The sequence below is a fragment of the Gossypium raimondii genome, chromosome 10, assembly GCF_025698545.1.
Source record: "Gossypium raimondii isolate GPD5lz chromosome 10, ASM2569854v1, whole genome shotgun sequence".
Taxonomy (NCBI): domain Eukaryota; kingdom Viridiplantae; phylum Streptophyta; class Magnoliopsida; order Malvales; family Malvaceae; genus Gossypium; species Gossypium raimondii.
The window spans coordinates 4,847,287-4,870,234 of record NC_068574.1 but is presented as its reverse complement, the minus strand read 5'-3'; the positions used below and the strand labels follow the sequence as shown (position 1 = coordinate 4,870,234).

The 22,948-nt window shown below is 34.4% G+C and overlaps 2 protein-coding genes across 3 annotated transcripts; one reads left to right on the top strand and one right to left on the bottom strand.

Annotated features, from left to right (window-relative positions):
* The first annotated feature begins 4,434 nt into the window (after positions 1-4,434).
* Positions 4,435-6,491, top strand: LOC105776388 (multiple organellar RNA editing factor 7, mitochondrial). 2 transcript variants are annotated; one of them, XM_012599008.2, is made up of 4 exons: positions 4,435-4,772; positions 4,862-4,959; positions 5,070-5,108; positions 5,768-6,491. In XM_012599008.2, the coding sequence occupies exons 1-4, from the start codon at positions 4,501-4,503 to the stop codon at positions 5,902-5,904; spliced, it is 546 nt and encodes a 181-aa protein (XP_012454462.1). In that variant the 5' UTR covers positions 4,435-4,500; the 3' UTR covers positions 5,905-6,491. The 2 variants fall into 2 exon arrangements, with proteins under 2 accessions (XP_012454462.1, XP_012454461.1); XM_012599007.2 differs by having other exon boundaries at positions 4,437-4,772; positions 5,040-5,108.
* Positions 6,492-18,076: 11,585 nt separating this feature from the next.
* LOC105776387 (putative receptor-like protein kinase At1g72540) lies at positions 18,077-19,999 on the bottom strand. The gene is made up of 5 exons (XM_012599006.2): positions 19,464-19,999; positions 19,260-19,395; positions 19,035-19,171; positions 18,835-18,958; positions 18,077-18,757 (listed from the first exon to the last, which is right to left on the bottom strand). Exons 1-5 carry the CDS (start codon positions 19,845-19,847, stop codon positions 18,171-18,173), a joined length of 1,368 nt encoding a protein of 455 aa, XP_012454460.1. The 5' UTR covers positions 19,848-19,999; the 3' UTR covers positions 18,077-18,170.
* Between the last annotated feature and the right edge of the window lie 2,949 nt (positions 20,000-22,948).

Genomic DNA, 22,948 nt, shown 5'->3' with positions numbered 1-22,948 from the left:
CATTAACACCACGTTTGGTTGGATGGAATTGCTATTCCATTCTGCCCTAATTCCGCGCGCTACAGTAAAGCAGCAGTTTGGTTCACCGTTTAGGTGATTCCCCGGAATTGCAATTACAGTCATTCCCTCAGCTCAACGTTTAGGTATTCAGGGGTTGGGGGACTGAGTACCTATTCAACACCACACCGTTGAGGTTTTTAGACCAAAATAGCCTGCTTCTCTTCTTCCCAAAATTCTCTCCAGATTTCTTCCTCCCTAAATCAAGCATCCATTCGCCCTTCATCTTCATCTCCCCAAATATTGTAAAGGGTACGTTTTCTTTGCTATAAACAACCATTATCAGTAGGATCAACAAATACAGCAGAAACTCCAGCTCATTATTTGTTCAACTTTTCTTTGCTGTCTCTAGAAGACCAAAATTCCACCCACCAATTTTTCTGTGGTTCAGCATCTGGTAAAACTTTTTATTAAGCTCCTTGATCTCTTTTTTTCTTCAATATATTCTGCTTTAGATTATGTCTAGACATGTTGATCGATTTTCTTCTCTCTTTTTCTTTTTCATTTTTCTTTGGTTAGATTTTTTTATTGGTAGTAAGTCAAATGTGGGTGCTTTTCGTTTGATTGAATTTTGAAGCCTTTCAGCTTCATTATCGTTTTGATGTATTTTTTCTTCTTCTTTTGCTTTCTGGGTTTCGTTTTGATTGGTTGTTTTTCTTTTATTGTGTGGTATAGTTCTTTTTATGGCATCAGCAGTGAACTTTTGCTGGGGATTTGTTTGAATTTCTTAATTTCCATATTTGAGAGTATGCTTTTGTTGGTGATGGGAATTTCTCAAATTGTGCTTATTGGTATGATTAGATCTTAATTGGTGTTTTGCAAATGTCAAGAGTTGAGGATAAAGTCTATGTTTTTAATGATCTAGGAAGTAATGATCTAGAGGAACTAAATATACCCAACAATTATATAATAAGAAACCAATAAAAAAAATGAAAAACACCATTATCTCAAGAACCCCAATTCACAAAATGGAGTAAAAACCAGCACAAATTGGACTGTTCATAGCTGCCACAATGAAGCAACAATTTGAACTACAATGAACCATCAAATGTGCAGGATAAACATGAAATAAGCATTAACCTAGGTTCTCGAAGAACTAAACCTCCTCAATAAATATACAACAAGAAACCAACAAAAACAAATTAGAAAGCAGCTTCATCTCAAGAACCCCAATTTACAAAAAAAATAGCACAAAATTTGATTGGTCAATTCATACCAGCCACAGTAACAGGAGAATTATCATCTTTAGAATGGATTTGACTATTGGTTTTAAAAATCAAACTCTCTTGAACTTTCTGACATAGTGAACAGGCCATCTGGACGGCCTTTACAGCAACATCCAATTCCTTGGAATACTTGTCTGGTCCTAAAGATGAAACAACCAGATTCCTCTAATCTATTTTGAATGTGCTTTTCAAGGTTGGAGTGAGCTCTGGGGAGGTTTTCAATGCGGATTTGAGGTGTTTAGGGACTGTGAACAATGATGCAAATGATAATAGTAATCCATGGATGTGTGTTGAGAATAGAAGGAAGGTAGTGAATGGGAAGAAAGAAGGGTTAGGGTGCAAAATCGAGAGCCATGGGAATCAAGTGTTTTGCAGTAAGGGAGGGGATATCGAGTTGTGGTCAGAGGTGGCGGAGGGTTTGGAGGGTCGATTAAAGGGTAGGGTTTTTAGGAAGAATGTGATGGGGAGAGTGAAGGCAATGGGAGGCTTGAAGGTAACCAACTTGGCATTTGGTGGAAACAAGATGTTTGTAACCCGAAAGGATCAGCAAGCTGTTGAGGTTTGGCAAGGTTCAACCAGAGGGTTTTGATCCTTTGGCTAGCTGTTGTAATTATAGGACAGTGTTGTATTTTGTAATTGTTTTATGGCTATTGATTTGATTCTTTCATTATATCAAACAACAGATTTTTTAATTAAATATTGAATCATTAACAAGAAGATGCAAGCCTTTTCTGTTAACTGAATTGCCACTATTGCTGTTGCGTTTGTGATTGTCCTAGGATCTTCTTTCTTGGTTTTGTTGTAACCAATCTCAGCTTTTGTCTAAATATTATATGATGTTTTGCTAAGCTCCAGAGGATGAGTTTTATGCAAAATATAATTCTCAAGTTATGTTAATATATGAATATTATGTTTATGCAAAATATAATTTTCAAGTTTTTATTACTTTTAATTTTTTATTGTAGAATAATTAAATTATTTGTTTCACTAATGATATTTTAGCACATTAAATATGTATTGCGGTTTAAAAATAATAAAGTAGATTATATATTATTTTATATTATTATATATTATGATTTTAGTAAATTCATATAAGAATAATTATATTAAGATTTTTATTAAATTATATTTTATAATAATTATGTTAAAATTTGATTAAATTATTTATTATTTATATTAATAATATCTTATTAAAATTTAATAACAATAACAATAATCATCTACCTAAAAAAATTTTTGCTAAGGGTATTCTAGTCATTTTAGTTTTTTTTCGTATGATATTACAACATCATTCCATTCAACCAAACACAACACAAGAATACTATTACAGTTCTATTCCATTCCATTCAACCAAACAATTGAATTACTATTACAGTTCTATTCCATTACAGCGAATCAAACGTGCTCTTAATGATTTTAGTCACTCAAATTCTAGAAAGAAAATCTTTAAAAATAATGGTGATTGGTGTGGTTTTGGTGTTTTCTTAGTCTCATTTGTGGTTCACTTATGGTGTGTTTTAATACTCTGCTTTTTTAATAAAATTACTTAATAATATTCGAGAAAAACATGGAATTTTTTTAATTAAGCCCAATTGAAGACCTATAAAATCATCTTTTAGAAGAATATGCTTGAGAAATCCTCACAATGCATCATTTAATACTTGTTTCTAGAATCACATAAGACCAACTTTTAATATTTAAATATGGTCCTTTAAATTTTAAATTCATTTTTTATTATTTTAATAATATTATTATTTTTAAAACTTGTTTCAATTTTAACTACACAAAATATGATTACTACAATTAAATTAAAAGTTTATCAATTGAAATTTAAAATTAACTGAATTAATTGAAATTTAAAATTTTTTAAAGAGAAAAATATTTTATAAAGAATTTTATATTTTTATTTGATATGTAAATATGTATCAAATATATATATTTTAGAATTAAAATTAAATTGAGAAATATAAAAAGTTAATCTTTTTATAGGGCAAATGACCAAAAAAAGCCCTTTTTTTAAAAATTTACCGAAATGGGCCGATTTTTTGATTATTTACCGGAATGGGCTATTTTCCGCGAAATCGCGTCCACGTCAGCGCGATGTCAGGGTATGCGCCAGGACATCGCGTCCACGTCAACGCGATTTGCTTACGTGGACACAAATCGCGCCTACGAGGACGTGATTTGCTGACGTGGATGAACAGTTTATGTTTTTAAACTTGGAAAACTTTGAAAGGCCATAACTTTTCGCTCGGTTGTCCGATGGAGACGATTTTTTTTATTTCGAATAAATTTTCGAGATCTACGCGCTGGAAAACAGCCGTAGGCGGTTTGCCGCAGTTTTCGTCGAAAAAGATCCTTTTTTGCCCCTAAATTTTGATTTTTTTCAGTTTAAAATTGAATTTTGAAACATTCAAATCATTATTTTTCTTACTTATTTGAAGTAAACACCGGATCTTTTTTTACAGAATTGTCTTATATCATCCTGTTATAGGTATAAGTCAGCTCATTCCACTTTTGAGAAGTTCCCTAAAATTTTCCATTTTATTCAATTTAGTCCCTAAAACCTAAATAGTCATATTTTCAAATCTAAGCTTCGTTTTTCAATTCAAATTCAATTTCATCCTTCCATAACATTTAAATATTCTTAAATACAAAAATTTCATGCTAATTTTGAAATAATTACACTTTAGTCCCTATACTCGTAACTAACAAATATACTTTACAAATTAGTCCCTATTCATCTCTAAGCAGTTTGTCAGCGCGTATATCTCGAAAAGTTATTCGAAATCAAAAAAAATTGTCTCAATCGGACAACCGAGCGAAAAGTTATGGCCTTTCAAAGTTTTCCAAGCTAAAAAACATAAACTGTTCATGCCACGTCAGCAAATCGCGTCCTAGAGGGCGCTATTTGTGTCCACGTCAGCAAATTGCGCTGACGTGGATGCGATTTCCTGGTGCGTACCCTGACATCGCGCTGACGTGGCAGCGATTTCGCGGAAATGGCCCATTTCGATAAATAATTAAAAATATGGCCCATTTCGGTAATTTTTGAAAAAAAAAGGCTTTTTTTGGTAAAATGGCCCTTTTTATAATCATGATGAAATTAACATAATAAAAAAACATTTGTAACTTTAAAAAGAATTATACATAATTGAGGATTTATAGTGTAGTTTTATCCTCTACTTTCTTTTCTTTTCCTGCGGGAACAAAAACAATGTTATCAAGCGTCGCTCAGAAGCTAATCGGTCGCCGTTTCTCACCTTATCCATCATCTAGTTTATGCATACTCTCGAGATATTTCTCCAGCGACTCAGGATCCGATAACTCAGTGCTTCCTGAGACAACCAAGTTGACTCGGACGCCAGTTCTGGTGGAGGGATGTGACTATGAACACTGGTTCGTAGTTATGGAGGCTCCCAAGGGATACCCACTTCGAGATGAGATCGTTAGCACCTACATTAAAACCCTAGCAATGGCTTTGGGAAGGTCAAAATCCGTACTCTTTTTTCCCCTTTTTGCAGTCCTAAAATGGGTATCTTTTCATTTTTGTTTATACTTCTGCTATTAATACGCAGTGAGGAGGATGCCAAGAAGTCTATATACTCAGTTTCCACCAAGTATTATTATGCATTTGGTTGCGAAGTACCAGAAGATTTGGTTTTTAAGATTAAAAGTGAGTCTTTTTTTTCCTTTGCAAATTCGTTCTTTTTCAAGTTTGCAAAGTAAATACGGAATTGTGTTGGTTGGTTGCAGCTCTGCCTAATGTGAAATGGGTTTTACCAGATTCTTATTCGGGGGACCCTGGTGATAATAGCTATGGAGGTTAGTTTTAGCTTTCCAGTGTCTTTGCTTCTCATTTGCTTTATTACTCTGTTATTAAGCTATTGTATTACTCCGGTCCTGCTTATGCTTGATTGCTGGGAAAAAAATGACTAATAATTTCACTTCGTTTCTTTTGAGGATGATAAAAAGTACATTTGAAAGATAAATGGAAAGGTAATAGAGTGAATGTAATTAAGCATTGATGATGATGCTTCTCTAGTTGATTACTTAACAGCTATTAGGACTTGTTGGTATTGCTGTTGCTATTAAAGAAGATGGGAATCCTTAAGACATCGAAGTGTGGTGGTTCATGTGCCCCAAGTGTTCCCTTTCACATTATGCAAGTAAACTGTTGATGCTTTCTGTTGTTTTCCAAATTCTTCTTAGGTGTTAAGCTCTATTTTCTTAGCAATCATTATCGGTTAACCTCTATGGTGGGAGTAGAAGAATTTTTTATGCGCAGCACTTGATAGAGCTGAATGGCATTCAATTTGTGTTGGATGGTTTTCTTGACAGATTAGTATGAGTTTCCATTTGTTCTGCTATTCTAATATGCCTGCATTTTGTTCCTCCATTTTGTATTAATATCACACGCATGCAATTCCTCCTGCCTTTATAACAACAGTTGAGTGTTAACGTGCATTGTGGTTATTTTACAGGAGAACCGTTCATTGATGGGAAGGTTGTTCCGTATGATGACAAGTATCACTCTGACTGGATCCAGGCTCGAAATGATGATAGAAGTAAAGGAACAACTCATCCAAAAAAAGCAAGTCTAAAACAAAAGAAACAGTAGTATTATTGCGAGCATGCTACTGATCTTCAGCTTTGTCTTAAATGAATTTTCCGAACTTGCCCAATATTTCCCATGTTTTAGGAGGAATGAAAGAAACGAAGCAAATGCACCAAAATCAGATGTTGGTTTGGACTATCCTGTCAATCGAGCCTCAGATATTTGTTTTACTCTTTCGCTGTATGGTTTAGTGCTTTGGGGTGGAATTCATGGTCGAAATGAATGTTTACACTGCTGTTCAAAGCTTGGTAACGTTGGCTCATAATGCGAGTTTGATAAACTACAACTAAAAGGACCAGATGGTTCAATAACCAGCCGTTGGCCTAATACTGGTGTGTGCTGAGAGTAAGAGAAGAGATGACCAGGCTGGCATTGGTTTATGCTACAAATATTCAAGAATCCGGTAAGGTTGCTTGGCGTATTTATATATTTCGAAATCGGAAAGGTGTTCAGTTGCTTTTGATCTAAAGAGAAACCCTTAAGGTAAGGGTGCTTTGTGTTCTCTTTGTACGATTGTAAGCAGAGAGAACTCAACTTTTCTGGCTACTATGAATTATTTGATGGATGATCCAAAAAAAATTTGTTATTAAGATCCTTGGTTGATTTCTTCTTTTTCTAATGCATTGATTCTCAATTCTTGCTCACTGTATCTGATGATATGATAGTAGAATTGTCGTACAAATATTGAATAAAAGGAAATAAGCCTTGCAACAAATCTGCAGGCGTCAGATAGAATTTCACTAGACAATTTAAGCGATTCATGGTCCCTCTGCGGCTTGTTATACTTACTTCTGCAACACCTCCACGTGTCATATAGCGCACCTTCGTCATAGACTACCTATGCCAATTGTGATGGGACAAACATTTTTATTAAGCCGTCTTATTATGTCACATCACTAATCTATAGGGTTATATTGTTACTTTTATTTGGAAATAAGATCAGACATTACAGCCAACATGATTCTTACATGTGGCACCTCTAATACTTCATATATGAACTCTCACCTAAGTTTTGATTCTCTCCTCCTTTCAACCCTCTTCCACCACTTCATTACATTACGACGGCTTTTTACCTTTCAAGAGTGAACCATCAATCACCTCTGCCAACTTTTTCCTTTTTGTTGATTTGTCGTATCAACAATATTAAATGTTGACACCATTTTTTTGATGAAAACGATGTCGATTTGGATTTTAAAAATGAAAACGAGAGTAGCCACCAATACTTTTTTATATGAGGTGTGATTGGATCACCTCGAAAGTGGTTGTTTTTAATAAACGGTTTGATTTTATTAAAACAACGGTTTTGGTCCACGAAAGTCAGAAAACAAGTTCGGGAGTCGGTTACGCACGAGGAAGGATTAGCACCCTCGATACGCCCAAAATTGGTACCTAGTTGATTACTTAATGTCTTAGTGTCGAAAAACTGAAAACTTTAGAAAGACTTAAAATACGATCCTAAAAAAACACGTATGATATGGATTGAAATTCAAGAAGATATTTGGTTATTCGGTCAATCGAGAAATCAAAACCCAGCACATTAGGGCTTGTTCCTCGCATTTTCAAACGCAAAACTTTGCCTTATTTTGAAATTTTTAAAAGGATATTTAGCCATTTGGTTGAATGAGAAAAATCGACACCCAGCACTTTTAGGGCATGTTCCTCGAATTTCCTAAATGCAAAACATTGCCTTATTTTGAAATTTTTAAAAGGATATTTAGCCATTTGGTTGAATGAGAAAAATCGACACCCAGCACCTTAGGGCACGTTTTCTTGAATTTCCAAACGCAAAACATTGCCTTATTTTGAAATTTTTAAAAGGATATTTAGCCATTTGGTTGAATGAGAAAAATCGACACCCAGCACCTTAGGGCACGTTTTCTCGAATTTCCAAACGCAAAACATTGCCTTATTTTAAAATTTTTTAAAAGGATATTTAGCCATTTTGTTGAACGAGAAAAATCGACACCCAGCACTTTAGGGCACGTTTTCTCGAATTTCCAAACGCTAAATATTGCCTTAATTGGAAATATTTTCCTTTTTTGAAATATGATATTTATGCATAATGGAATAATAAACATGATAATGTGAATAAAAAATGAACAAAAAAAACGAATAAAATAAATCGATCATGCTTATACCATGACAAATAAATAAATAAATAAACTAAAGCGAAAAATGGACATATAAATAAATACATAAATGAACATAAAAAAGGAAAATAGATGAAAATTATAAAATATGAAAATATGTATGTACACATGAATATTATAAAGTATAAAAAATACGTGTATGCATATATATACAAAAATATACATAGGTATATATACATATATTATGAAAATAAAGCTAGAATAATAATAGTATTATTGCGAGCATGCTACTGATCTTCAGCTTTGTCTTAAATGAATTTTCCGAACTTGCCCAATATTTCCATGTTTTAGGAGGAATGAAAGAAACGAAGCAAATGCATAGATATAAGCAAAACTAGTTAACATACAAACAAAACAGTAACGAATAGATATAAGGAAAATAAAACTAATAATAAATAATATTAATAATAATAATAACACTAAAATAATTAGTTAAATAATAAAATTGCTAAAAAAGGACTAAATCGAAATGAAAACAAAAATACTAGGCAAATTCAAAATAAAAAAGAAAAGACGAAAAGGACTAAATTGTGACACGCGCCGAAAGAGGGGGGACCAAAATGGAAAATAAACCAAAGGTCCAAAACGCAGCGCTCAAATGGACCAAATTGAAACAAAAATAAAATCATGGGGCTAAATTAAAAATAAAAGAAAATAATGAAAAAAGGCTAAATTGCAACGCGCCGTGAATCGGAGGGAATGCGCGAGCAAATATCCCATTAGTTAAAAAAAACGCGGATCCTCCCCCTGGGTCGGGTCACCGCGCGGGTCAAGGCCAAAACGGCGTCGTTTTGGCACCTGACCCCTAAGGGCAAAACGGCGTCGTTTCTTTTATCTATTTAAACTCAAAATTTTATTTTTTCTTCATTTTTTTCTTTTACTTTAAAAAAAAACTAAGAGAGCCTTCTCCCCCCTTTCTCTACTCCGGCCATGGTCCGGCTTAGATCGCCGGTGTGCCTCCGCCGTAGCACCGCCGTGGGCAGCGGCCGGAGGTGCAAAACCTAACCTTTTTGGTTCCACTTTTAGGCCGGTTGCTTCCTGGCCGTGGATCTAAAGCCAAAACTCGCGAAAGGTGAACGAAAAAAAAGCAAAAATAGAAGCGAAACTACTCGGCTTCCCTTCCTTCGGCGCGACGTTGACAGAAATGTATCTCTTTTTCTTTTCTTTTTAGACTTTAGAGAAATGAAATCAAAATAAAAATATGAAAAAACCTTTGAAAAATAAAAGAAAATTTCTTTTCTTTTTAGACTTTAGAGAAATGAAATCAAAATAAAAATATGAAAAAACCTTTGAAAAATAAAAGAAAACGGAGAAAAATAAAAGGTGAAATCACCTTGCAACTTTGCTTTTATTTCTTGCTGTTAATATCTATTTTTTGTTCCCAAGAGTATTCCCCCTCCAAAATAAAAGAGTTACATATTCGGCTTTTATAGCCGATTCTCTACTGCTTGTGTTCTTAGCTTGTTTGTTCTCTTCCTTGCAGGTGACGGCGCAAGTGGGACGATGGGACAGTGGCGATGCGAGGCGATGCTGGCGGTGGTGGCAGAAGGCCAAGGGTCAAAGACCCTAGAGGGAGGCGGCGGCACTAGATGCGGCGCTAGGGTTTCTTTTCTGAAACCCTACCTTGACTTTGGTAAAGTTGGGCTTGTTGGGTTGGGTTAGTTGGGCTGGTGGGTTAATTGGGTAGTTGGGCCTGTTTGGGTTTTGTTTTTGTTTGGGTTATGGGTTGTAATTGGGTTTTGGGTAGATTTTAGATGGGTTTGTAATGGGTTAGGTTGTTTTATTTTTTCTTGGGCCAAAATTGGGCTTGTACAGCTGCCCCTCTTTGCTCGTTGTCGTGTAACGAGAATAGAGCAAAGACTAAGAAAGACCAATTTTGCCCGGTCTCACCGAATCTTGACTTTTCTTGACGCTTCTCTTCAAGTAGCTTCACTCCAGTCCACTGTGTCGTGTTGCTTCAATCCACTCTACTGCACTTCAGAAAGATCTGACTTGTAGCTTTAATCTTCTTCACAGCAACTTCAGGGGAACGAAATTTACGTTTTCAGTCTGTTCCACTGCAACATCAGGGATATAAGACTTGATACGATCTACTCTACTGTAACTTCAGAAAGATAAGATCCTTTATTTTAATCCGCTCCACCGTAATCTCAGAGAGATAGGATTACTAGCTTCAATCTGCTTCGCTGTAATCTCAGGGAGATAAGACTTGATACGATCTACTCTACTGTAACTTCAGAGAGATAAGATCCCTTAATCCGCTCCACTGTAATCTCAGGGAGATAGGATTACTAGCTTCAATCTGCTCCGCTGTAATCTCAGGGAGATAAGACTTGATGCGATCCACTCTGCTGTAACTTCAGAGAGATAAGATCCTTTAATCCGCTCCACTGTAATCTCAGGGAGATAGGATTACTATCTTCAATCTGCTCCGCTGTAATCTCAGGGAGATAAGACCTGATACGATCTACTCTACTGTAACTTCAGAGAGATAAGATCCTTTAATCCGCTCCACTGTAATCTCAGGGAGATAGTATTACTATCTTCAATCTGCTCCGCTATAATCTCAGGGAGATAAGATCTGCAATTCTTCGATTTATTCCCTGGGGAACACGACCTGTATAATGAACCTAATTATGCCTAATGATTAGGATGGCATGATCAAAATGAATCAAATGCTCCTAACTAGGCATGTGTGAATGGTGTTTGCATGAATGCAGAATTTTATTTTTTCGTGAATGGTCTCGCTTAGGTTATCATTACTCGAAGTTTATTAAGGCTTTATCATTGAAATGCTATAACACCTTCCTTCTCGACCGGTGTTTTTCTGAAGAAACATCTAGCCAGATTGCCCCCACTGTAAACCTCAAAATTCAATCCATTGGGGCACGAAATTTTGTACCATCACTCTCCCACTGTAATCCCAAGGTAGAAATATGTGGCTTTTCCTCAATCTTCTCCTATCACTATTTGAGGATACATGATGTGAAATTCTTTGGTCCTTTATACCATTCCAATGGTGTCGTACCAAATGTTCATGCACAAAATGAAGAATTTCTTCTCCAAGGAAACCTCTTCCTATTGCCTGGTGATCATTGCTTGCTTGCTTATTTAAGCTTTGTCATTAACACGACATCTTGTCATTTTGTTCAATCAATGCATTTGACAAAAAAATCCAAAGAGAAAGTCCAAACTTAGACTTTTCCTTCTCAAATTTCCAGCCTTTAAATTTGGCGTGTTCTAAACAATAGTCCTGTTTCAGGTTCCTATATTATTTAGAAACTTTTCAAAGTAATATGCAAAACTCCCTTGGTGAAAGTTTTATTAGTCCACTAATCATTATTCCAATGCAACATGCTTGCAAAAAGGGCATAACAATGGATAAGAATAAAGCTGGTTCAGAGCATAACTCAAAATGAATAAATTATCCAAAATAGTAAAGAAGGATAATAAAGAAATTGATTGGGAATGTATATCTTGGAAAAGAATAAAGTATTCCAAGAACAACAAATTCAATATAAATAATATTAGAATTGGGTGCCCTAGATATCGTAGCTTGAACTTCTCTGTACAAATTTTCTGAAGACCATTCTGAGTTTGACATGTGTTTAAGAGATCTACATTGCTTTGCCGATACCCCAAGATGTCGCCTACCCTTTCTTGTTGATTCAGGTATAACAAGATCACCACATGCCCCAATCTGATCAAAATTTGAATTGCTCTGATCACCTCATGCCCCATTCTGATCAATATTTGAGCCGTCCTTTTCGGGTTTTCAACTCAAATCCCCTTTGGCCTAAGATGCCTTTTGCGGGTTTTCCCCTTAGCCTCTCCATTTTTCATTTTTTTCATTTTTCATTTTTCATTTTCATTTTTTCATTTTCATTCATCATCATTTTTTTAACTCAAAGTGCCCTTTGCAGGTTTTCACCTTGGTCCTTTCTTCTTCTTTAAATGAAATGTTTCTTGACTGGATCCGAGTTTATAGGATTAGCAATCTCACTCAGGATCAGTGCTCCTCTAAAATGGTCATCTTTACAACATAGGGACATTCCCGGTTTGGCATTCATTTCCCTCTAGAATCCTTTCGTTGAGAAAGGATCTTCTTTCGACGTCTAACCCTCTTGTGGAATTCTCTAGGACGACCCTGTAATGGCCCAAATTTAAGGTTATCGGAACAGTGGTTTCGGGACCACAAATCCGATGAGGAAAATTTTATTTTTCTTATATTTTTATGGTCTATGATTTCACAGAATGATTTCATGAAAATTTCGTTCGAAAATTTTGACGTTTGGGCACTCAATTTAGTCAAAAGGACTAAATTGTAAAAATTGCAAAAGTTGAGTTCTACATGTTAGAGGTTTCCAATTGTTATGAAACTTTAAATTGGAGGTCCTTATATGGTAATTAGACCATTGGTTAAGTTGGTAGACAAAAATGGACATGAGATAAGTGAAACAGAAAATTTTTAAGTTAGGGGCAATTTGGTAATCTAGTAATTAAAATGAATTAAAAGAGAAAAAGATGGCAAATTATGCTCATCTTCTTCATAGTGAACGAAATCAGCAAGGGGGGAAGCCATAGTTAGGGTTTTCAAGCTTCCAAGCTCCATAGTAAGTGATCCTAAGCCCCGTTTTTAATGTTCTTTATGTTTTTGAGATCCCGGTAGCTTAATTTAGCTTATTTTAGCAATAATTTAACCTAGGGTTTTTATTTGGAAAAATACCCATAGGTGAAAAGTGTTTATTTTGATGTTTTATGATATAATATGAAGCTAGAAATTATGTTAAACAACTTTTGCTAGCCGATTTTAAGTGAAAACGAGTAAAACGACATAATCGGTAAAAATACCTAATGTTCTTAAGTACATGTTAGAGTGGAAATTTGATGTTGCCATAGAAGGGAAAAATGTTCAGCATGTCATAAAACATAAGAATAAGGGATGAAGTTTAATTTCCAAGCCTTGGGGAAAAATGTAATTATGTAAAAGTTTAGGGGCAAAATCATAATTTTGAAAAAGTTAGAGTCAAGGGCTGTTTTGATGAATGTGAGTATTAAATAAGTTAAATTTTCTATTTTAGATCAAGAATAACGAAACTCGAGGTTAGACAAAGGGAAGAATAAAGTTGAAGACTAAGTTGGTGAATTGGACTATATTTGATACCGAGGTAAGTTTACGGTAAATAAATACAATATTTCAATAATTATTATTAATATTGTTATTTTCCAGAAATTATGCATTTATTTTATGAATTTATTTAATGTTGATCCAAGCATGAAATGATAGAGAATTAAAATTAAAAAGTCCCGTTGATACATAAGGATGGTACTGGATACAAATGTCATGACATTTGGGTAAAGAGGTCCCATGTAAGACCATGTCTGGGACATGGCATTGGCACCGAGATGAGAGGTCCCATGTAAGACCATGTCTGGGACATGGCATTGGCACCGAGATGAGAGGTCTCATGTAAGACCATGTCTGGGACATGGCATTGGCACCGAGATGAGAGGTCCCCTATAAGACCATGTCTGGGACATGGCATGGGCACCGAGATGAGAACATCCCATGTAAGACTATGTCTGGGACATGGCTTTGGCATGTTATTATTAGAAGAGACCCGAGTATCCTTATTGTTCCAATGTAGCTCAACGGGCTAATAAGCGAATCATGTTCATGAAAGTTCAGTTTAAAGAATAAGTGGCAAGCTCAGGTAAGTTATAAGAGTTAAGAACTTATTATACTATCAATTGATGTTCAACGATGCAGCAAGAGATGAGTAAGTTACGCACACAAGTATTCCAAGTAAATAAGCAAGAGAACTAGAATGAGATTAACTAAAGAGTAAACTAGAGATATAGTCACTTGAGTTTAATTATTTGTGTTTAATGTTGTTATTTATTTGCTAGTAAACTTACTAAGCTTTATGCTTACTTCTTTTATTTATCTTTCTCTTATAGTATTGCAAAGCTACTTCAAGGATCCTAAAGAAGTCGGAGATCGTCCACACTATCAACCACAACTGCTCGGTATTTTATGTCAAAACACGTTTGAGTTATGGCATGTATAGGGATTTAGTTATTTTGTATGTTTGTAATGATGATTTTGCTAATGAATGATGTGTAAGCATTTGATGATGTATGGTCGTTAAAATGGTTAAGTATGAAGGTGTTTGTTGTTATGAAAGATTAGGTGATAAATTATGCATGGAAGTCATGAAAGGATAAAATTTTGCAAAGAAATGTAATTCAGAAAGACAGTGATGTGAATTTGAAAAATCACCTAGGATGGTATAAAATGAATTAGAGGGTGAATGATATATGGAATTAAATCTTGTTGATTCTATTTTCATGTAAAAATAACGGTGTAGAAAAAAGAAATTTATATTTTAAGATATGTGAATTTTAGTGAGACAAGTTCAGAACTATTTTTGGAGTCCCCTGTTCTGAGTTTAGAAAATCATTAAAAATTTTATAAAATTGGTTATGAGTTATAGTTTATATTTATAGATTCCTTATTGAGTCTATTTTCTGTAGAAACAAGTAAGAACTTCATATGAAAATCCTATAGTGAGAAAATTTATTTTTAGTGACAAGAGGTCAGGGCAGTCGATTGGTGAAACAGGGGAGAATTTAACTAATAAAATGTACTAATTGGCTAATCCAAAAATTCTAAAAATTTTATGGTAGGAAGATATATGAGTCTAGTTTCAGGTAAAATTACATAATTAAATTTCAAGTCCCGTAGCTCGAGTTATAATCAATTTAGTAACTGCTGCGCGATTAGACAGGTTTGCTGTAAATAGTGAAATTAATTTTCAAAGTAAATTTTTAAGCTCCGAATTAGTAAGATAAGCTAAGTAATGCCTCGTGCTTGACTCCGGCAACGGTCTCGAGTAAGGGGTGTTACAGACCCTGTTTTTCATGGGCTCGTATCATTTGCTTTTGGCACATCTGACTCTGCTAAATAGCTTTTAGTCTTTTTATTCTGATCGGATTGGATTCATTTTGCTCAACTGAAACCAGAGAACAAGGATTTCTACTTCAATAGGTAGAACTACTTCCGTCTTGTAAACCAGAGAAAACAGTGTTGCCCCAGTCAAAGTCCCGATAACCGTTCGAAAAACGAGGAATGCAGATGGTAACCTCACATGCCAGCCCTCGTAAGTTTCAGTCATTGTTTGCAGTTTATTACAGTGATGAGCTGTGATGCCTGATTTTGAATTGTTCACAGACCTCAGCTATCGTGATAATTCATGATACCATCTTCTCTGTAATTCTAATCTGGCATATGATGAAGCAGCCTCTACCCATTTGACGAAGTAACTAATGATCTCAAAAATGAAGTAATGCCCACTAGAAGTCTTCAATAATGGCGATGTCCCTGTCCCATTTCGCTCAAAATTTGAGTTGCCCTTTTCAGGTTTTTCAACTCAAATCCACTTTTGGTCAAAACGCCCTTTGCGGGTTTTCGCCTTGACCTCTCCTTTTTCTTTTCTTTTTCTCTTTTTTTTCTCTTATTTTTGACTTTGATTGATTTTTCTTTTTTGCTTTTGACTTTGATTTTTCTTTTTTTATTTTCCTTTTTTTAGGGAATCTGAACTCATAGGGTTAGGCAAGTCCTTGTTATCCCTTTCGAAGGATCTTCTTTGATCGGATTTTCTTCATAGAGCCTTATGGGGCAAAATTACAACAGAAAACTTTTGATCTTCCTCCTTAATCAGGATAAAATCCCACAGAACTAGAAGAGATAGAAGCTCGACTTCAAATGGGCAAAGCTATGCTGAGTCAACGAGAGAGGCATTTGCCCTGACGAAGAATCGCATCGTTCACTGCAAATTTCTTGCTGTTAATCTCTATTTTTTGTTCCCAAGAGTATTCCCCCTCCAAAATAAAAGAGTTACATATTCGGCTTTTATAGCCGATTCTCTACTGCTTGTGTTCTTAGCTTGTTTGTTCTCTTCCTTGCAGGTGACGGCACAAGTGGGACGATGGGACAGTGGCGGTGCGAGGCAATGCTGGCGGCGATGGCAGAAGGCCAAGGGTCAAAGACCCTAGAGGGAGGCGGCGGCACTAGATGCGGCGCTTGGGTTTCTTTTCTGAAACCCTACCTTGACTTTGGTAAAGTTGGGCTTGTTGGGTTGGGTTAGTTGGGCTGGTGGGTTAATTGGGTAGTTGGGCCTATTTGGGTTTTGTTTTTGTTTGGGTTATGGGTTGTAATTGGGTTTTGGGTAGATTTTAGATGGGTTTGTAATGGGTTAGGTTGTTTTATTTTTGCTTGGGTCAAAATTGGGCTTGTACACTAAACTAGTTTCCTGAAGTTTTGGTTATGCAAAGCCACAAGCAACTGACATTCTGGCTGGCCAGCCTGTTCTAACATGCAGATTCATCGTATGCTTTGGATATAGCAAAATACGCAATGATGGAAATTACTTGGTAAATCTACCCATACATTGACTGCTTCAATGCCCTTTACCTTGCTAGTTTTTGTATAAACCCAAGGTATCTCGAACCATTTTAAACTAATTTTTTTCGACTCAGGATTCAGGAGCGTCTTTAAAAATTGCATTTTTCACAATTTAAACTTTTATTCTATTTTTATGAGGCAAGACTCACTTGTTAGAGGTATTTAATTAGAAAATTCAATAAATAAATTAGTTTAAGCTATGTTGAGCAAATAATTTTTTGATAAACAAAAACAAACAAAAAAAAATCTGTTATGAGCCAATAAAGCCTTGGCACAGTTAATAAAAATGGACTTGGGTTCTTGAATACTTAAAAGTTTTTTAAGTTTGAAATCCACTATATGTAATTCCTCTGTATGAGTTTTAGTCCAGATTGTATTACTTTGATTCTATTTTAAGGTTGTTTGGATATGTATTTATAACGTATTTTGATTGTATTGTACTTGTCTAAAAAGTGCATGCTAAAAATAGGATTATGAGAACGTCAGCCATACATTTGAATTACGTAAGCTTTGTAGAAATTCACAAATAACAGGTGCTGTGGTGAAACATATATAGTTTTTCCACATATATATTACTACAATCGTTGAAGCCTCCAGAATATAGACTATGCAGTATGAATGGTCAGTGGGATGGATTGTGAGTTGAAAATTCAGTAAAGCTTTATTTACCAATTCAACACCATTAACCCATTAATTTAATATGCTTACAGTTCCTTGAGGAGCCTTTTTTTATTAACAATGCTCCATACCTTTCCCCATACAAAGTTCCTACATTTCAAGTCTAATGCTTTGATTATACTTAGTTTTAAGCATTTGGAGTTTTTGCATTGATTCCACGCTAATAATGGCTTTGTTCCTTGCCCCATTTTTCCACTTCATACCCCGCAAATACTTGCATTAATTTCAAGGTTTACCAAGAAATATTAACAAATGGAAAACAGTTTTAAAAGAATGTTATGATTGCCAAACTTTTGGACCAGATATTTGTGGATTTAAATGGATAGGATTTGGGAAGGGGGTTGGTGGAATTGCCCCCAAGTCTTGTGTGGTGTGGTAGTCTAACACGAAAGAATCTCTAGCAGCTTTTGGAAAAATTTGCTTCATTTTGAAGGAGTCAATGGCTCTAATAAGAACTTTGAACTTTGATGCCACATGCCAATGAAGATTCGGCAGGAAAATTTGCACTAATTTACAAAGTCCCAAACCCAATGAAAACCAGTCATTTCCTACCATAATGAAATTTCGGGGAAACTTAGAAAAAAATTCATATCATGTTGAATTATGTAATTACTTAATTAGCATCATTTGCAGACCCAAAAAAATAAAAGCATCATTTGCTATTGTTTAACGTGTAGAAGTCGTATGTTGTCATATTGGCCCACAACTTAGGCGAATCTTTGTTTATAGAAAACAAACAAATGGACATGTTTTTCCCTTGCTGTAAAAAAATATAAAGGTATGGAAACACTGGAAAATTGGCTCAAACACCAGTTTTGGTTGGCTTTGTATATTCTATGGAAACTTCTATTATGCCATGACTTTCTAAACAGATAGACAATGATAAGAATGGAAAAGATATATAATTTAAAATAAATAAAAAAAGACAATGAACTTCAAATGTACAAGGTATGCTTGTTTTGTTTGGAGTGTCTCTAGTGCTTGGGAGTATACAAACTAGACCCTAAAACTTTATACAAATCAGTGTCCGAATAGACAGCTCGAGACCTCGATGGCTTAACTCGGGGTCTATGCTTTTGGGCTTTTCTGTGTGGCAATCGGTTTTTCTCTTTCTTTTCTTCCTTATGATCGATGTTTTTCTCTATTCTTAACTCGTCGTGTTGCTTTTCCTCTCGGTGTATGATGTTCTGAATGATAGGCTCGCTATTACCATTGGTCGGAACAATGTACACAAAGGGTCCGGTTGGGATGTCGGTTAAGTCCAGCAGAGGCTCCAAGGCCTTGACCACATTGCTCATAGTTGGTCTAGACTTGGGGTGGTTGCTTAGACATTGATAAGCCAATGCAGCAACCTTTTTAACCCCCTCAGTTGAGTACTGTCCTTCAAGTCTAGGATCCATTATTGCATCAAGTTTGTAAGGGTCCTTCAAACTAGGCCTTGCCCATTCCACTAGGTTCTTTTCTCGAGCAGGGCGCGATTTGTCGACAGATCGCCGGCCTGTCAACAGTTCTAACAGAACCACTCCGAAGCTGAACACATCGCTCATAGTCGTCAAATGCCCTGAAAAAAACAAATTCTGGAATCACATCAATTTGTTCCATCAGTGAAAACCGAGATAAGTGCTGAACTTTTAGTACCTGTTGTAATGTATTCCGGAGCAGCATAGCCTTCTGTGCCCATTACAGCAGTTGTAACATGAGATTTTTCGCCTTCTGGACCGTCGGTTGCCAATCCGAAATCCGAGACCTTTGCATTGTAAGCCTGCCAATAAAACAAACCTGTTCAGTCTTTGCTGATACATGAAAACCTGTTGAACTAAAAGGTGGTATGTTTTTACCAAGTCTAATAAGATATTTGAAGTTTTGAAATCCCTGTATATGACTGGCTTCTCTTCTTCATGAAGGAAAGCTAGTCCTTTTGCAGTTCCAAGAGCAATTTTCAACCTTGTTAGCCAAGGCAATGGTGGACCACACCCTGCATTCGTTGACCACAAAGATTAATAATTTAACAAAGTTTAATAGTTGATTACAAATTTTAAAAAGGGAAAAGAGTTAAAACCAACTTTTAAACAATTGGTTTTCTAAGTTGCCTCGTTCCATGTATTCATAAACCAGAAGCCTATGTTCCTCTTCATAGCAATACCCAATTAAGTTCACCAGGTGAGGGTGCTTCAATTGCCCCAAGAAAATAACTTCAGCCTGTTCAGGAAAAAGGGTCAATAAGGAAACAACCAGAGTTAATATGTTGAGATTATCAATTTGCTTACCAGCCATTCCCTGTGACCTTGAGTGCCATCCAAGTCAAGTACCTTAACAGCAACAGATTGAGCCTTCAAAGCAGGCTTAAACTTATCATCAATGAACCCTTTGTAAACAGGTCCAAACCCACCCTCACCCAAAAAATTAGCCTTGGAGAAATTGTGAGTTATCACTCCTAGTTCCTTGAGGGTAAAGATATGAAGGCTAATGAGAGAAGTTGAGAGATCACTCAATGAGAGTGGTGTCCCAGAGTGGCTAACATCAGTAAGTGATAACCTTTGGCTTGGACTCTGTCTGGTAGCATGAATTTTAGGCCCGGAAGATGAATCCTTGGGTTTAATGCAACTAGGGATGATATTTTTCAATGACAAATATCTTGTGAGAGCAGCCATATTTTTATTGTGTAGTTAAGGGTTATAGGCGAAGCTCTAAGGTGGGTTTAAATAAGACAATACAGGAAATGAAATGTGATTGGATTAGAAGACCAAAGATGAACCTCAAGTCTTCAACCAATCACCTCTTTTTTCTTCTTCACCAATCCTTATTATTTTTATTATAATCTCATATGGATGGTGAAGGTGTGTGTATTTAAATACTGAATTTGGAATTGAAAAGTCTATTTCTGGCTAGAAAGCTGATTGACTTTAGGCCTGCCTCTCTCTCTCTACTTACAAAAAATTTGGCATTTGTCAGCTGGAATTTCTCTAGATGGTTCATATTATTATAAGCAGACAAAAATAAAATAAAATAAAGTATTTCGTCTCTATTTTTCAATGTCATGCATAAAGTTACCAACTTTAAACTTTAAATTTTAATTTTCAAATTAATTTATAATTTATACATTCCAATAACCAAAAAAAAATCCCAACTTCTCAATTTCTTCCGTTTAGAAGACCCCAAATTTCTTGTCTTTAAACAAACCCCTTTTCTCTAAACAATACAATTAGCAACCACTCTCCTAATCTATGAAATATTATATTCAAATAGACTTTTTTTTTTTTGCAGTTAGTTGATTGAAGTTCTCATGTGTCTGTTTGTATATAAATACACATATTTTATACTATTACTGCAATTTAGATTTATAATATTAGAAGGGTAGCGATGAATAGTAATTGATGATCACCTAAATCATTTCTGTTAATAAGGTATTAGGGAAAAGTGTAATTTAGTTATTATAAAATTGGACCAGAGAATAGAACTGTCCGTGGGTTAAGTTACCCGTATAGGCTCGAATGTCTAGCCGAAAAATAAGAGGATTTAGACTAAATACAAGGCCTAAAAAATAGGCTTGGATAAATTTAAGGCTCGTTTTTTATATGGGTTGAGAATTAGATAAGCTTTTTTGGCCTGAGCTCAGTTTGGCCCGAATATATTATATTATGAAATAATATATTAATTGCTTATGTTAAATAATTATATATTTATATTTATATTGAATCACTAACTCAATAACTGTTAAACCCATTACCCAAAGCCTAATAAAATTACCCAACTAAATAATTTAACCCAAAATATAAAATTTTAAAAATTATATTTAAACATATTTATTATAAATGTGTTAGAAATGTTTTATTTTAGTCTTTTTTTAATGTATTTTTTTTAAAATTATTCTTAAATAAAAATTAATCTAAAAAAAAGAAAATATGGAGAGTCGGGTCGAGCCCGAGTTTACTTTCTTAAATTGGATCATGTTTGGACAAAAAAGTAAACCTATTTTTCAAGTTGGATCAGGCCCAAACTTAAAATTTTAATCTAAATACCTTGTATGGGCCCAGCCCAACCTGACCCATAAATACCTTTATCAGACAATTTAATCTTTACAATATACGACATCAAAGAAATAAAAACAACTGAATCAATTATTTCCATTAAAAAAACTAACGTGACAAAATAAATAAAATCTTAATTGATAGAATTTTAAAAATAATATATATATATTTAATATTCATAAACATTATAAAAAATAAAACATCAAAAAATTCAATAATTTTGGAAAAAACTAAGAATTTCTTTAAAACATAATTTAAAATATAATATTTTTAAAATTCAAAATTTATTTAAAGAATTGTTTTTTTTTGTTTTGTTTTCAAAACTTTGGATATATGTATTAATTATTATATACATAATGGGGTTTTTAAGATCAATCGATCAAACATAGGTAAGATGTTGGTCGCAGTGATATCCTTTTTTTCCAACTTTTACAAACATAATTAATTAACGTAATATTCAATTGTGCTTATTTACTCATTTTTCAATAGTATAAGAATTAATTTTTCTTGTTGAATTTTAGGTATAATGACTTTTGATCCTCCAATTTTATAAAAAATCATTTTAGCTATCAATTTATTTTTCCGTCTCTTTTAGCCCTTAAACTTACGTTTTAATCAAATCACTCCAAAATAGATGAAAGATTAACATTTTTAACTTTGCTAATATGGCATACACGTGAATGACATATCGCGCTTAATTAAAGTTTTAAAATTCAAAAAATATAATTTTTAATAATTTTAATTTTATAATTTTAAAAATTAATTAAATGTTAATGTGTCATCTACATGTATGTCATGTCAACAAAGTTAAAAACATTAACTTTTCCATCGATTTAGGGTGATTTGACAAAAACATAAGTTTAAAAACTAAAAAGTGAAAATTTAAATGGAGAACTAAAATAATTTTTTATAAAGTTTAAGGACTAAATAAATCATTATGCTTTAATTTTTAAAAGCGCTTAATTACACCTAATAGCTTATTAACAAAAAAAACCATTCATGTTGTTAGTAATTGTTTTTTCTCGCCTTTCAATAGTACAAAATAAATTGTTTCGTTTATTTTATAAATAATTAAATTGATCCGAACATTATGGTAAAATAACCTCATGAATATTTATTTGTAATTTTGTTTTTGAAAAGAAAATTCATTAATTCACTCTTGAATGAGACCATATAATTTAGGGGACCAACAAACACTAGTTGGAGGCGGTGAAGAACAAGCTTAATCAACACAAAAAATGCTTTAACCTTAGCATCATAACACGTTGATAATTGGCTCTGTCACAACTCAAGCATGACATATTTGGAGTGATTACAAACACTTGATATGATAAGAAAATTTACCCTGGATGGTCCAACACGATTGCAAAAATCGACAAAAGAACCGAGTATCCACCAAACTGGAGCGGACAACGACAAAACAATCCCTAAAATCACTTGCAAAAGTAGGACCAAAAAACGTGTTACAAGAGTGAACAAAAACTTCAAAAAGTTAAGACTTATTAAATAATGAAAAAGAAACATATAAAATTTAAAACATGAATCCTAACAGACTTGTGAAATCATTTATTATTTTGGAATACTCTCAAAATAGAAACAAATCAAGAAATCGACAAAGAGCCATCAGCTTTCCAAGAGAAACTATTGGTAATCAGTGGAGTTTCAGCAATGACGTGCACTGTCACCTGTCTATCACAACTTGTATAGACAATAAAGATATCCAC